The sequence below is a fragment of the Zonotrichia albicollis genome, chromosome 25, assembly GCF_047830755.1.
Source record: "Zonotrichia albicollis isolate bZonAlb1 chromosome 25, bZonAlb1.hap1, whole genome shotgun sequence".
Taxonomy (NCBI): domain Eukaryota; kingdom Metazoa; phylum Chordata; class Aves; order Passeriformes; family Passerellidae; genus Zonotrichia; species Zonotrichia albicollis.
The window spans coordinates 6,124,426-6,140,831 of NC_133843.1; the positions used below are offsets into that span (position 1 = coordinate 6,124,426).

Genomic DNA, 16,406 nt, shown 5'->3' on the forward strand with positions numbered 1-16,406 from the left:
GACCTCACCCCAAACATTTCCATACAGCTCGTCTTCCTATAGGAACTGCCCCAAACTGAGCCCCCACATCCCCCAAGCACCACCCCAAAACTGACCATTTTACACCCCAAAGCCCCATAAATACCCCAAGCCATCCTACACCCTGTGTGCAGCACTGGGGATTGTTCAAGTTGTCAGAAATCACCCCAAAATTGGAAATAACCCCAAAGGAAGGAGCCAGGAGCCCAAAATTGGAAATAAACCCAAAGGAAGAAGCTGGGAGCCCAGAAATTTGGAATAATCCCAAAGGAAGGAGAAGGGAACACAGAAGTTGGGGATAAACCCAAAGGAAGGACCTGGGAGCCCAAACATTGGGAATAACCCCAAAGGAAGGCGCCAGGAGCCCAAAACTTGGGAATAACCCCAGAGGAACGAGCCGGGAACCCAGAAATTTGGAATAATCAGGAATAACCCCAAAGGAGGGAGAAGGGAACCCAGAAATTGGGAATAATCCCAAAAGAAGGAGCCAGGAGCCCAAAATTCAGGGATTAATACCAAAGGAAGGAGCTGGAAGCCCAAAAATCAGGAATAACCCCAAAGGAAGGAGAAGGGAACCCAGAAATTGGGAATAACCCCAAAGGAAGCAGCCAGGAGCCCAAACATCGGGAATAATCCCAAAGGAAGGAACCAGGAGCTCAGAAACTGGGAATAATCCCAAAGGAAGGAGCCAGGAACCCAAAAATTTGGAATAACCCCAAAGAGAGGAGATGGGAACCCAGAAACGGGGAATAACCCCAAAGGAAGGAGCCGGGAGCCACAGGACCCACCCTTTCTCCCCCTGCCGCGGAACAGAGGAAGGCACAGCACTAACAAACCCCCCCGATTTAATTATTATGTGCACAAAGACAAGGGGAATCCCGGCGGTGCGGGAGCTGCTCGGGCATGCACGGGGGCTGCGGCGGCGCGGGGCGGGTCCGGAGCGGGGCCGGGGCCGGAGCGGGGCCGGGGCTCAGCAGCCGCCGCAGCTGCGGGCGCACGACGCGCCCACGGTCTGGCACAGGCCGCTCGTGGCCATCACCCCGCACTTGGAGAACTTGTCCCGGCACAGGTCGGCTGCGGGGAGCGAGGGGTTATCCCGGGATAACCGGGAGAAATCCGGGAGAGCAGCGAGGGAAGCCCCCCCGTCCTCACCCCACATCCCGACCCTGCTGTGTTCCGGGGGTCTCGGGGGCTTTGGGAGCAGCGAGGGACCCCCGCCCCACTGGGGACAGGAGACAGGAGATAAGGGGGAGAGGGGAGGGAATTTCAGGATGGGGAAGAAGCATCTCCCGGCCCATTCCCTGGAGGGAAAATCCGGTGAGGGAGAAACGGGGACCGACCCCATCCCACATCCCGGCCCCATCCCAAAATCCCGCAGGACCAAAACTCCCGAGACCCCCGGAGCAGGGAGAGACCCCACCCATCGAGGCACACCCCGACCCCATCCCACATCCCGACCTCGTTCTGCTCTGGGGATCTCGGGAGCTTTGGTCCTGCGGGATTTTCCTTCCCCGGAATTTCGGGGAAAGGCGGGATTTAGCTGGGGATGGTCCCGGTTTCTCGCTCACTGGATTTTCCTTCCCCGGAGTTTCGGGGAAAATCGTGACTGGGACGGTCCCGGTTTCTCCCTCACCGGATTTTCCCTCCCCGGAATTTCGGGGAAAAGCTGGATTGGGATAGGGCCGGTCCCGGTTTCTTCCTCACCGGATTTTCCCTCTCCGGAATTTCGGGGAAAAGTGGGATTGGGATAGGGCCGGTCCCGGTTTCTTCCTCACCGGATTTTCCCTCCCCGGAATTTCGGGGAAAACTGGGATTGGGATGGGGACGGTCCCGGTTTCTCGCTCACTGGATTTTTCGCTTCTGGTTTCTCCCTCACCGGATTTTTCCTCTCCGGAATTACGGGGAAAATCGTGATTGGGACGGGGACGGTCCCGGTTTCCTGCTCACCAGATTTTCCCTCCCCGGAATTTCGGGGAAAGGCGGGATTGGGACGGGGATGGTCCCGGTTTCCCGCTCACCGGATTTTCCCTCCCCGGAGTTTCGGGGAAAAGCTGGATTGAGATGGGGACAGTCCCGGTTTCTCGCTCACCTCGCAGCAGCTCTTCGTGGGCGCACACGGTGCGGACGCAGATCTCCTTGTTGATGACATAAACCCGGCGGAGGCTGGAATGGTTTGGGATAGAAAGGATGGGGATGTGAAGCGGAGGGGCTCCCAAAACCCCCGATCAGAGGATTCGGGGATGTTTCCCGTCCCTCACGCACCTGTAGAAGCAGATCTCGTTCAGGCACTGCTTGCAGGGCTTGTGCACGGAGTAGAGCCGGGTGCAGGGGTACTGCTCCTCCCGGCAGTCTGCGGGCAGGGAACCGGCAATTCCCGGCAATTCCCGGCAATTCCCGGCAATTCCCGGCAATTCCTCCTCACCCTGACCCGATTGTCGCCTCCCCCCGGCCCGGCTGTCCCCCCCCGGGTGGCACAGCTCGGCTCCCGGGGGGAACGGTGGGACCCAGGCCCAGGGAATGGGAACGGGGATGGGATCGGCACTCACCGAGCGGTCCCGGCTCCGTGGGCTCCGTCTCGGGCACCGCAGCTGAGGGGGACAGGGGGACAGAGGGACAGGAGACAGGAGGACAGGGGGACAGAGGGACAGGGGACACGGGACGGGGACAGGGAATGGGACAGAGGGACAGGAGACAAGGGAGAGGGGACAGGGGACAGGAAATGGGACAGCGCAGAGGGGGACAGGGGGAGAAGGGACAAGGGGACAGAGGGACAGGGGACAGGGACAGGAGACAGGAGGACAGAGGGACAGGAGACAGAGGGACAGGGGGACAGGGGAGAGAAGAACAAGGGGACAGGGAACAGAGGACAGGGGGATAGGGGACGGGGAATGGGACAGAGGGACAGAAGACAAGGGAGAGGGGACAGGGGACAGGAAATGGGACAGGGCAGATGGGGACAGGGGATGAAATTTCAGGATGAGGCAGAAGCATCTCCCCGCCCTTCCCTGGATTTTAGGGCTGGAGCGCCCTTGACACCCACCGGCTGCTCTGGGGGGCACAGCTGGGCTGGGGGGACAGGGAAGGGACAGAGAGACCCGGACTGGGGGGCTGTGACCCACCCTGGGGGCTGTCACCTGTCCTGGAGGGGCTGTCACCCACCGTGGGGGCTGTCACCCACCTGGGGTCGGGGCTGGCACCGTTTCCTGCTGGGATTGCTGCTGGGATTGGTACCGGAACTGCTCCTCCGGGGCTCGGGGGGTGACATCTGCAGGGAGAGACCCCGTGCAGGGACACCCCCAAATCCCCAAATCCCCAAATCCCGATCCCCCCCTGGCATCCCAGAGGGAAACACTCACCGTGGTAGTCGTAGTAATCCTGAATTTCTGGGGATAAAACAGAAACAGGCTGAGGGAGGGTTTGGGGAGAGAACTCATCCCGTGGGGAGTGGGAGTGGAACTGAGACCCCTGGAATTCCCGGGTGGGTCAGGAAAACTCTCCAACCATTCCAGGGATGAGCCTGGGCCACTTCCCACAGGTGGGGATTGGGGATGGATGAAGGTTCAAAAAATAATTGGATAAAGTTCTAATAAAGAATTGGATAAAGGGTTAATAAACAGTTGGATAAAGGGTTAATAAAGAATTGGATAAAGGGTTGATAAAGTATTAGATAAAGGGTTAATAAAGAATTGGATAAAGGGAAATAAAGAATTGGATAGATGTTTAATAAAGTATTCGATAAAGGTTTAATAAGGAATTGGATAAAGGTTAATAAAGAATTGGATAAAAGTTTAACAAGGAATTGGATAAATGTTTAATAAAGTATTCAGTAAAGGTTTAAAAAGGTTTTGGATAAAAGGTTAATGAGGAATTGATAAAAGCTTAATAAAGAATTGGATAAAGGGTTAATAATGATTTATCAGTGAGAGCAGAGGGAGGAGCTGGGAAGGCTGAGGGAAAGGACAGAGCGCAAAAGGGAGGCATCAGAGGGATGGGTGTCTGTCTGTCCGGATCAGAGATATGAATGTCTGTCTGTCCGGACCAGAGGGATGGGTGTCTGTCTGTCCAGATCAGGATCAGAGGGATGGGTGTCTGTCTGTCCAGATCAGAGGGTTGGGTGTCTGTCTGTCCGGATCAGGATCAGAGGGGTGGGTGTCTGTCTGTCCAGGTCAGGATCAGAGGGATGGGTGTCTGTCTGTCCAGGTCAGGATCAAAGGGGTGGGTGTCTGTCTGTCCAGGTCAGGATCAAAGGGGTGGGTGTCTGTCTGTCCGGATCAGAGATATGGGTGTCTGTCTGTCCAGATCAGAGGGTTGGGTGTCTGTCTGTCCGGATCAGGATCAGAGGGGTGGGTGTCTGTCTGTGCGGATCAGAGATACGGGTGTCTGTCTGGATCAGAGGGGTGGGTGTCTGTCTGTCCAGGTCAGGATCAGAGGGGTGGGTGTCTGTCTGTCTGGATCAGAGGGATGGGTGTCTGTCTGTCCGGATCAGAGATATGAATGTCTGTCTGTGCAGATCAGAGGGGTGGGTGTCTGTCTGTCCAGATCAGGATCAGAGGGATGGGTGTCTGTCTGTCCGGATCAGAGGGGTGGGTGTCTGTCTGTCCAGATCAGGATCAGAGGGATGGGTGTCTGTCTGTCCGGATCAGAGGGATGGGTGTCTGTCTGTCCGGATCAGAGATATGAATGTCTGTCTGTGCGGATCAGAGATATGAGTGTCTGTCTGTGCGGATCAGAGGGGTGGGTGTCTGTCTGTTCAGATCAGGATCAGAGATATGAATGTCTGTCTGTGCGGATCAGAGGGATGGGTGTCTGTCTGTCTGTCTGTCTGTCCGGGAGAGGGCCGGGCGGGGCGGGGTGGTGCTCTCACCTGCCTGCTGGTCGTACTGGGAGTACTGCACTGGCTCGGGGTAGGTGATGCCCTCGAAGCGGCTGAACTGTCCCTGCACCAGGAGCGCTGCGGGACAGGGCGGGGTCAGCGGGGCACAGCCCCCCAAAACCGGGATCTGGGATTCCATGGATAGCCCAAAAATGGGATCTGGGATTCCATGGACACCCCAAACCGGGATCTGGGATTCCCATGGACACCCCAAAACCGGGATCTGAGAGATTCCATGGATACCCCAAAAACGGGATCTGGGATTTCATGGACACCCCAAACCGGGATCTGGGATTCCATGGACACCCCAAAACCGGGATCTGGGATTCCATGGACACCCCAAACCGGCATCTGGGATCCCATGGATACCCCAAACCGGGTCTGGGATCCCCATGGACACCCCAAAAATGGGATCTGGGATTGCCATGGACACCCCAAAACCGGGATCTGGGATTCCATGGATACCCCAAAACTGGGATCTGGTATTCCCATGGATACCCCAAACCGGGATCTGGGATCCCATGGATACCCCAAACCGGGTCTGGGATTCCATGGACAACCCAAAAACGGGATCTGGGATTCCCACGGACACCCCAAACCGGGATCTGAGATTCCATGGATACCCCAAAAACGGGATCTGGGATTCCCATGGATATCCCAAACCGGGATCTGAGATTCCATGGATACCCCAAAAACGGGATCTGGGATTCCATGGATACCCCAAACTGGGATCTGGGATTCCATGGATACCCCAAAAACGGGATCTGGGATTCCCGTGGACACCCCAAACCGGGTGTGGGATTCCCATGGACACCCCAAAAATGGGATCTGGGATTCCCATGGACACCCCAAACTGGGATCTGGGATTCCCACGGACACCCCAAACTGGGATCTGGGATCCCATGGACACCCCAAACCGGGTCTGGGATTCCATGGACACCCCAAACCAGGATTTCGGATTCTCACAGACACCCCAAAAATGGGATCTGGGTTCCCATGAATACCCCCAAAACGGGATCTGGGATTCCCATGGACACCCCAAACCAGGTCTGGGATTCCCATGGATATCCCAAACTGGGATCTGGGATTCCATGGACACCCCAACCCAGGATTTAGGATTCTCACAGACACCCCAACCCAGGATTTGGGATTTTCACAGACACCCCAAAAACGGGATCTGGGGTTCCCATGGACACCCCAAAAATGGGATCTGGGATTCCCATAGATGCTCCAAACCAGGATCTGGGATTCCCATGGACACCCTGAACCCAGGATTTGGGATTCCCACGGATACCCCAAACTGGGATCTGGGATTCCATGGATACCCCAAACCAGGATTTGGGATTCGCATGAACACCCCAAAAATGGGATCTGGGGTTCCCATAGACGCTCCAAACCAGGGATTCTCATGGTTACCCCAACCCGGAATTTAGGATTCCCATGGACACCCCCAGCCCAGGATTTGGGGTTCCCACGGACACCCCCAGTCTGATCCCTGCTCCCCCATCCCCAATCCCCCCCTCTGTCCCCAGGGCCCCCAGCCCCAGGAGAGCGGGAGAAGGGTTTGGGATGCTCAGGGATGCAGGATCAGCCCTGGCTGACCCCGGAGCATCCCGGCTGCCACGGCCCCGCTGATCCCGGGATGCTCCAAACCCCTCCGTCCCCTGGGAGCTCATCCTGCCACGGATCCGGGGGGAAACGGCTCCAAATCCAACGTGGAAGGGTTGGAGGGACCGGAATTCCCAGGGAGGGATTGGAATCACTGGGAAGGGATCGGAATACCCAGGAAGAGACCCCAGTCCTGAGAAGGGATGGGAATCCCCGGGAAGGCATTGGAATTCCCAGGAAAGGACCAGAATCCTCAGGAAGGGTTTGGAATCCCCTGAAGAGGATTGGAATTCCTGGGAAAGGATTGGAATCCCTGGGAAGGGATTGGAATCTCCAGGAAGGGATTGGAATCCCAGGAAAGGATCGGAATCCATGGGAAGGGATTGGAATTCCTGGGAAAGGATTGGAATCCATGGGAAGGGATTGGAATCTGCAGGAAGGGATTGGAATCCCCGGGAAAGGATTGGAATCCATGGGAAGGGATCAGAATCCCTGGGAAGGGACTGGAATCTCAGGAAGGGATTGGAATGTGGGAAGGGATCCAAATTCCTGGGAAGGGATCAGAATCCCCCAGGGAAGGGATTGGAATCCCAGGAAAGGACTGGAATCCCCAGGAAGGGATCCGAATCTCCAGGTAGGGGCCGGAATCCCGGGGAAGAGATTAGAATTTCTGGAAAGGGATGGGAATCCCCGGGAAGGGATTGGAATGCCAGGAAAGGACCAGAATCCCCAGGAAGGGGCTGGAATCCCGGGAAGGGATCGGAATCCAGGAAGGGATTGGAATCTCCAGGAAGGCATGAGAATCTCTGGGAAGGGATCTGAATCCCCAGGAAAGGATCAGAATCCTAGGAAGGGATTGGAATTCCCGGGAAGGGATCTCAGGAAGGGATCGGAACCCCAGGAACAGGGCTCAGCTCACCCCACTCTCTCTCCCTCTCCTCCATGTCCCGTTCAGGATCACCCTGGGCCGGGAATGCTGCCGGGACAGGGTTTGAGGCTCCAGCCCCTTTTTCCTTTCCCCTTTTTCCTTTCCCCTTTTTCCTTTCCCCTTTTTCCTTTCCCCTTTTTCCTTTCCTTTCCTTTCCTTTCCTTTCCTTTCCTTTCCTTTCCTTTCCTTTCCTTTCCTTTCCTTTCCTTTCCTTTCCTTTCCTTTTCTCTTTCCTTTTCTCTTTCCTTTCCTTTCCTTTCCTTTCCTTTCCTTTCCTTTCCTTTCCTTTCCTTTCCTTTCCTTTCCTTTCCTTTCCTTTCCTTTCCTTTCCTTTCCTTTCCTTTCCTTTCCTTTCCTTTTCTCTTTCCTTTTCTCTTTCCTTTCCTTTCCTTTCCTTTCCTTTCCTTTCCTTTCCTTTCCTTTCCTTTCCTTTCCTTTCCTTTCCTTTCCTTTCCTTTCCTTTCCTTTCCTTTCCTTTCCTTTCCTTTCCTTTCCTTTCCTTTCCTTTCCTTTCCTTTCCTTTCCTTTCCTTTCCTTTCCTTCCCAAACCTTCCCAAACCTTCCCAAACCTTCCCAAACCTTCCCTGTCCCAGCTCGATTGGAACCAGCTCAGAGCCATTCCCAGCCCCAAGTTGAGCCCAAAGTGGGATTTGTGGGAATTTTGGGGAGTAACGGGAATGAGTGATGGAGCAGCCACCCAAAAACCACCAGGAGTTGTGGCCACTTCAAATGATGCTTTACTTCCAAAAATTAACTAATTAATTAAAATTAACTTTGCACCCTAAAAATGCATTTTTGGAGGATTTGATCACCAGAATGAGATTCTGGAAGGTAAAAATGAGACTTTGGGCCAAAGCATTGAGTATTTGGTTCTATAAAAAAAACTTTAGCCTCTATAACAGTGGCCTTGGGCTTTAAAAACCAAACTTTGGGCATTAAAAATGAGATTTTGGGCATTAAGATGAACCTTTAGACCTCAGAAAGGGCACTTGGGACTTAAAAATGAGGGTTTGCACCATAAAAAATGAGGTTTTCAACCACAGAATCAGTTTTGGGCTCCAAAAGTGAAGATTTGGGACTTAAAACTGAGGTTTAGGGATGTTAAAATGAGGGGTTTGGGACACAAAAATGAGGGTTTGGGGCACAAAAATGAGGGTTTGGGGCACAAAAATGAGGGCTTGGGGCACAAAAATGAGGGTTTGGAACATAAAAATGAAGTTTTGGGATGCAAAAATGAAGTTTTGGGATGCAGAAATGAGGCTTGGGGGCACAAAAAAATTAGGTTTTTGTCCCTAGATATGGGGTTTAGATGCTGAAAATGAGAGTTTGGACCCTCCAGTTGTGTCTTGGGGTTTAAAACTGAGGAAAAGGGGTAAAAGTGGATATGGAAAATGCGGATTGGGGTGACCCGGACGGCGCTGGGGACGCTCACCTGGCAGACACAGCACCAGGAGCTCCGCCGCTCTCATCCTGCTGGAATGCCGGGAAAGGGCGGGAGCGCGGCCGGGATGCAGCCGGAGGAGTCTGGGGGGAACAGAGGGAATTCAGAGGCAGGGGACACACAGGGACACACAGGGACACGCAGGGACACACAGGGACACACAGGGACACACAAGGACACACAGGGACACTCAGGGACATGAAGGGACACGCAGGGACACGCAGGGACACAAAGGGACACTCGGGGACAGGCAGGGATGCACAGGGACACGCAGGGACGGGCAGGGACACAGATTGACACACAGGGACACACAGGGACACACAGGGACACACAAGGATGCACAGGGACAGGCAGGGACACTCAGGGACACGCAGGGACACTCAGGGATGCACAGGGACACACAGGGACACTCGGGGACACACAGGGACATGCAGGGGCAGACAGGGACACACAGGGACATGTAGGGACACTCAGGGACATGAAGGGATGCACAAGGACACAAAGGGACACTCGGGGACAGGCAGGGATGCACAGGGACACGCAGGGACGGGCAGGGACACAGATTGACACACAGGGACATGCAACGACATGCAGGGACACGCAGGGACAGGCAGAGACAGAAGGGACATGCAGGGGCATGCAGGGACACGCAGGGACACACAGGGACAGGCAGGGACATGCAGGGACACAGAGAGACACACAGGCACATGCAACGACATGCAGGGACACTCAGGGACATGCAGGGACACACAGGGACAGGCAGAGACAAACAGGGACATGCAGGGACATGAAGGATCACAAAGGGACACACAGAAACACTCAGGGACATACAGGGATGCACAGGGACACTCAGGGACACGCAGGGACAGATAGGGACATGCGGGGATGGGCAGGGACACAGAGAGACACACAGGGACATGCAACAACATGCAGGGACACTCAGGGACAGGCAGAGACAAACAGGGACATGCAGGGACATGAAGAGACACACAGGGACATGAAGGATCACAAAGGGACACACAGGGACACACAGAAACACTCAGGGACATGCAGGAATGCACAGGGACACACAGGAACACTCAGAGACACGCAGGGACACAAAGGGACATTCAGGGACACAGATTGACACTCAGGGACACACAGAAACACTCAGGGACACACAGGGACAGGCAGAGACAGGCAGGGACACTCAGGGATGCACAGGGACACACAGGGACATGCAGGGACACTCAGGCACATGCAGGGACAGGCAGGGACATGCAACGACATGCAGGGAAACAGGGACATGAAGGGACACACAGGGACAGGCAGGGACACTCAGGGACACACGGGGACACACGGGGACACACGGGGACACACAGGGACAATGCCCCATCCTGGCTGTCCCCCGGAGCTGGCTCCAAAAACATCCTCCCCCTCCCAGTCCTCAGAGATGAAGAAATTTCCCCAGAAATGCTTCCCGCCCATTCCCAGGGGATTTGCAAGGACCAAACCCCGGAATGTCCCTCGGGCAGAACAGGGAGGAGAAATCCCACCGGGATGTGGGATCACCCCCGGCATCATTCCTGGGATGCTGGGATCCCTCCTGGCCAGCCGGGATTGCTGCCAGGATCTGGGATAATTCCTGGGATGTCGGAATGATCACTGCCAGGATCATTCCCAAGATGTTGGGACTGCTTCCAGGATCACTCCCGGATGTCGAGATCACTCCTGGGATGTTGGGATCATTCCCAGGATGCTGGGATCACTCTCGGGATCACTCCTAGGATGTTGGGATCATTCCTAGGATCACTCCCAGGATCTGGGATCACTCCCGGGATGTTTGGATCACCCCTGGGATGTTGGGATCACTCCTATGATGTTGGGATCATTCCCAGGATGTTGGGATCATTCCCAGGATCTCTCCCAGGATGTTGGGATCATTCCCAGGATGCTGGGATCATTCCCAGGATCACTCCCAGGATGTTGGGATCATTCCCAGGATGTTGGGATCATTCCCAGGATCACTCCCAGGATGTTGGGATCATTCCCAGGATGCTGGGATCATTCCCAGGATCCCTCCCAGGATGTTGGGATCATTCCCAGGATCACTCCTGGGATCACTCCTGGGATGTTGGGATCACCCCTGGGATGTTGGGATCACTCCTATGATGCTGGGATCGTTCTCGGGATCACTGCCAGGATGTTGGGATCATTCCCAGGATCACTCCCAGGATCTGGGATCACTCCTGGGATGTCAGGCTCACTCCCAGGATCACTCCTGGATGTTGAGATCCTTCCCAGGATGTTTGGATCACTCTCAGGATCACTCCCAGGATGTTGGCATCATTCCCAGGATCACTCCCGGGATGTTGGGATCACTCCTATGATGTTGGGATCACTCTCGGGATCACCCCTGGGATGTTGGGATCATTCCCAGGATCACTCCAGGATATTGGAGGAGAGGCCCAGACCCCCCTGAGTGGAAATTTTGAGCTCCTTTCCCGAGGTTTCCAATTCCTTGGGTGAGGATTTGTTTTGGGGGTTGCTGCATTTAGGGCGTCCCCTAAATCCAAAGGAATGTGGGGATTTGAGGAGAAAATCCCGGATTTTAGAGGAATCCTGTGGGGTTTGGCGGCTTCCCGGCGTTTTCCAGGCCTGCTGCTCCCGGCGGGATGAGGGGCCAAGGCCGGGAGCCGCCAGGAATGCCGCAGCCCTTCCCCCATCCCCAGCCAGCTCCAGGGCGAAAACCGAGGGAAAAAGAGAAATTCTCCCCCAAAACTCCTCTGAAATCCAGGGGAAGGGGTTTGAGGATGAATCCCGCCGGCATTCCTGGGGAGGGGATCCTCCCTGGCTCTGCTGCCGGAGCGGGGAAACTGAGGCACGGGGGGGAGGAGCCCTTTGAATCTCATCCCTGCGGAGCGGGAACACCAACCCCGTGTGCCGGGAGAGCTTCCTGGAGAGATCCTGGGGGGACGGGGCTCCAGCCCCACAACACCCGGGAAGGGTCAGTGGGACCGGCCAGAGCGGCTCTGGAGGGTGGGATCCCCCAGGGATCATCCTGCACCTTCCAGGGATCCCATCCTGCTCCAATGTGGGACCCTCCAGGGATCCCATCCTGCACCAGGCCCAGAGTGGGATCCTCCAGGGATCACATCCCAAACCTTCCAGGGATCTCATTCTGCACCAGTTCCTGAGTGTGGGACCCTCTAAGGATCCCATCCCACACCAGCCCGAGTGTGGGATCTTCCAGGGATCCCATCCTGCACCAGATCCAGTGTGAGATCATCCAGGAATCCCATCCTGAACCTTCCAGGGATCCCATCCCACACCAAATCCAGAGATTGGGATCCTCCAGGGATCCCATTCTGCACCTTCCAGGGATCCCATCCTGCTCCAATGTGGGACCCTCCAGGGATCCCATCCTGCACCAGCTCCAGAGTGGGATCCTCCAGGGATCACATCCCAAACCTTCCAGGGATCCCATCCTGCACCAGTTCCAGAGTGTGGGACCCTCTAAGGATCCCATCCCACACCAGCCCGAGTGTGGGATCTTCCAGGGATCCCATCCTGCACCAGATCCAGTGTGAGATCATCCAGGAATCCCATCCTGAACCTTCCAGGGATCCCATCCCACCCCAAATCCAGAGATTGGGATCCTCCAGGGATCCCATTCTGCACCTTCCAGGGATCCCATCCTGCTCCAATGTGGGACCCTCCAGGGATCCCATCCTGCACCAGCTCCAGAGTGGGATCCTCCAGGGATCACATCCCAAACCTTCCAGGGATCCCATCCTGCACCAGTTCCAGAGTGTGGGACCCTCTAAGGATCCCATCCCACACCAGCCCGAGTGTGGGATCTTCCAGGGATCCCATCCTGCACCAGATCCAGTGTGAGATCATCCAGGAATCCCATCCTGAACCTTCCAGGGATCCCATCCCACCCCAAATCCAGAGATTGGGATCCTCCAGGGATCCCATTCTGCACCTTCCAGGGATCCCATCCCGCACAAAATCCAGACTGTGGGATCTTCCAGGGATCCCATCCTGCACCAGAATTTGGGATCATCCAGTGATCCCATTCTGAACCTTCCAGGGATCCCCTTCTGCACCAGTTCCGGAGTGTGGGAACTTCCAGAGACCCCGTCCTGCTCCAATGGGGGATCCTCCAGGGATCCCATTCCTGCACCAAATCCAGACTGTGGGATCTTCCAGGGATCCCACCCTGCACCAGAATTTGGGATCATCCAGTGGTCCCATCCTGCACCTTCCAGGGATCCCATCCCGCACGAAATCCAGACTGTGGGATCTTCCAGGGATCCCATTCTGCACCTGATCCAGAGACTGGGATCCTCCAGGGATCCCATCCTGCACTTTCCAGGGATCCCATCCTGCTCCAGTGTGGGATCCTCCAGGGATCCCGTCCCGCTCCATCCCCAAGTCCCGTTTCCCAGCCACCCCAGTGACTGAAGGCGCCTTCCAGGGCCCCTGTCCTGCACCAAGCCCAGCCTGTGGCACCCTCTGGGCCCCAGGTCCTCTCCAGCACCACCAGGGCACCCTCAGGACCCCGTCCTGCAGCCCCTTCCCCACAGCTCATCCCACCGGAACCTCCTCCTCCTCCTCCCCGTGCCAGGGCTGGAGCTGCTGGAGGTGCTGACTCCAGACCCTTCCCAGCTTTGGGAATCCTCGGAGCCGGTCCCAGCTGGGCTGGATCAGCGCCCTCAGCCCTGGCTGTGCCTCGGTGGGACCGGCCCTGTCTGCTCCCCACGGGCCAGGAGCCACCCTGGAATGTCCCGGGATTAAAGGGACTGGGATGAACTGGACCAGCGACGCCTCTGGAGGCTTTGCCAGGGTGGCAGAGCTGGGGTCCTGGACAGCACCTGATGGATGATGGAAAGATGGGGGGATGGATGGAGGGATGGATGGATGGAATCCATGGATGGATGGATGGATGATGGATGGATGGGTGGATGATGGATGGATGGGTGGATGGATGGATGGATGGAGGGATCGAATCCACGGATGGATGGAGGGATGGATGGGTGGATGATGGATGGACGGATGCATGGATGGATGGATGGAATCCATGGATGGATGGAGGGATGGGTGGATGGATGGATGATGGATGGATGATGGATGGATGATGGATGGATGGGTGGATGACGGATGGATGGATGGAGGGATGGGTGGATGGATGGATGATGGATTAATGGATGGAAGGATGGATGGAGGGATCGAATCCATGGATGGATGGAGGGATGGATGATGGATTAATGGATGGAAGGATGGATGGAGGGATCGAATCCATGGATGGATGGAGGGATGGATGATGGATTAATGGATGGATGGATGGAATCCATGGATGGATGGAAGGATGGATGGATGGATGGAATCCATGGATGGATGGAAGGATGGATGGATGGATGGATGGATGGATGGAATCCATGGATGGATGGATGGATGATGGACGGACAGACGGAAGGAGGGACAGACACCTCCTCTGGAGCCATCCCCTCCATCCTCCCGCCCTCCCAAGCACACGGCTCCGCAGTGCCCTCCCTGCCAGCCCCGTTTCCAGCCTGCACAGCTTCTCCCGAGCTCCAATTCCCTGAATTCCCCCCAATCTTGGCCGGAGCTCGCAGGGTTTGGCCGCGGGACGGGGACAGTCGGGTCACGTCTGCCCCGAGGGCGACGCCAGCGGCTGCTCCCGAAGGAGACCCCGGAGGGACGCCGACATCCCCACGAACCCCACGACATCCCCACGAACCCCACGATGTCCCCACACATCCCCCGTTCCCCAAGGCCACCGAGGAGGGGCTGAAGCCGCCCCCAGCCCCGTCCCCCCCGGCCCCGCCGGGAGGGCCCCGCTGTTCCCCCTTCCCTTCCCCAGCTCCGCTCCCTCCGTGCGGGGGTCCGGCGGCTCCGACCGCGCCAGATGTTTTTGCAACTGCACATCTGGGAACAATCAACCCCGGAGAAAGAACACCACAGTCCCTTTCATTCTGCTAAACCCCACCTTCCCCCAGCATTTCCCCCCTCCCTCAGCTTTTCTTTTTTTTCCCCCCATTTTCCTTTCTTTTCTTTTCCTTTTTTTTTCCTTTCTTTCTTTCTTTTTTTTTTTTTGAGCTCTCCCGTTGCCAGAGAGTGGGAGAACAAAGGGAATATTAAAAGATTCCAATTTTTTTGGCCCCCGACCAGAGGTAAGGAACTTGGTGCCCCCCATCCCTGTTTTTAAACATCACCTTTTCCTCAGGGGCCCGTCCCCCCAAAAATGAATTGGAATAAAAGATCCATTTTCTACAATCTCTTCCCAGGATGGAAAAGAAAAAAAAAAAAATCAACAAACCCACGGCTTCCTCCAGACTTTAGGATATTTTTAGACTTTTTGGAAGTGGTTAAAAATCTCCAGTAATTGTCAGGCCTCACAGAAGGGCCCCTTCCCCCCACCCGGCCGCCGTTCCTTCGGCCCCCCAAAAATCAAGGGGGGTTTGGCTTTGTGAGGTTAAAAAGCTGAAAACAACTTTTCCAAGCTCTTAACCGATGGAGTTTCAAAGGTGGTTTTTTCACAAAGTCCCCAAAATGGGGGTTCAGCCCCGTTTGCTGCTGTGGGGGGGGGGGTCCCCGGAATTCCTGGGAATTTTTGGGGGGGTTTCCCTCGCCTGGTCCTTACCAGTGAGTGCCGGCTCTGCCCTCGCCTCGCTCTCCTCTCTCTGCTTCCCCAAAACTCTTGAAATGAGAGACAGAAAAAACAAAAAAAATCCAAAAAACCCAAAAAAAACCTCCTACCTCCAGCACGGGGGATCCGCTGGGTCCTAAAGCCGCACCTGAGCCGGCCCCTTTCTCCTCCCGCGCTGCCTGGGAGGGGGAAAGCCGCGAAAATCCCCAAAATAACCCCAAAAAACCACCCGCGAGAACGCCCCGCTGCCAGGGGAGCCAGGGACGGGGTGCTTTGTTGGTTTTGGGTTTTTTTTTCCCGGCGGGATGAGCTTTAAATCCATGGGAAAGCGAGGAGGGGGAGGATCCGGGGTTTGCGGGGCTGTAGGGAGGGAGGGAGGGATGGAAGGAGCAGCTCCGGGATTTCTTTCTGCCACCTCGTCAGCTCTTGTGCGAAAAAAAAAAATCCCTGCACCCCCAAAATTTGGGATGCTGGGATCACAGGATGCAGGCGTGGATCCCGATTCCCCCCCAGCAGCGGGGATGCTGCGGCCCCGAGGGGGATTTGTCCCGGGACGGGGCGGGAAAAGGACCCAGATCACCCAAATCCCACATTCCCCACTAGACAGGTCAGGAAGAGATCCCAAATCACCCAAATCCCGCTTTCCCCACCCAGGCCGGGAAAAGGACCCAAATCATCCAAATCCCGCTTTCCCCACCTGGGACAGGAAAAGGTCCCAAATCACCCAAATCTCGCTTTCCTCACCCAATCCGGGGCTGGAAAAGGTCCCAGCCAGATCACCCAAATCCCGCTTTCCCCACCAGATGGGTTGGGAAAAGGACCCAAATCGCTCAATCCCGCCTTCCCCACCAGACAGGGAGGGAAAAGGTCCCAGATAACCCAA

The 16,406-nt window shown here is 55.9% G+C and overlaps 1 protein-coding gene across 2 annotated transcripts; it reads right to left on the bottom strand.

Moving 5' to 3' along the window:
* Positions 1–846: 846 nt before the first annotated feature.
* On the bottom strand, positions 847–15,867 carry MFAP2 (microfibril associated protein 2). 2 transcript variants are annotated; one of them, XM_074558587.1, is made up of 9 exons: positions 15,634–15,867; positions 8,860–8,951; positions 4,883–4,969; positions 3,375–3,401; positions 3,197–3,283; positions 2,565–2,606; positions 2,281–2,368; positions 2,108–2,181; positions 847–1,092 (listed from the first exon to the last, which is right to left on the bottom strand). In XM_074558587.1, exons 2-9 carry the CDS (start codon positions 8,894–8,896, stop codon positions 989–991), a joined length of 546 nt encoding a protein of 181 aa, XP_074414688.1. In that variant the 5' UTR covers positions 8,897–8,951; positions 15,634–15,867; the 3' UTR covers positions 847–988. The 2 variants fall into 2 exon arrangements, with proteins under 2 accessions (XP_074414688.1, XP_074414687.1); XM_074558586.1 differs by lacking the exon at positions 15,634–15,867 and adding an exon at positions 15,518–15,605.
* Positions 15,868–16,406: the final 539 nt, after the last annotated feature.

Coding starts and splice junctions, on each gene's coding strand:
- MFAP2 (XM_074558587.1), bottom strand. CDS start 8,896: ATGAGAGCGGCGGAGCTCCTGGTGCTGTGTCTGCCAG. Junction 4,970..8,859: donor CCTGGTGCTGTGTCTGCCAG/GTGAGCGTCCCC, acceptor CCTGTCCCGCAG/CGCTCCTGGTGCAGGGACAG. Junction 1,093..2,107: donor CCACGAAGAGCTGCTGCGAG/GTGAGCGAGAAA, acceptor CGCTCCCCGCAG/CCGACCTGTGCCGGGACAAG.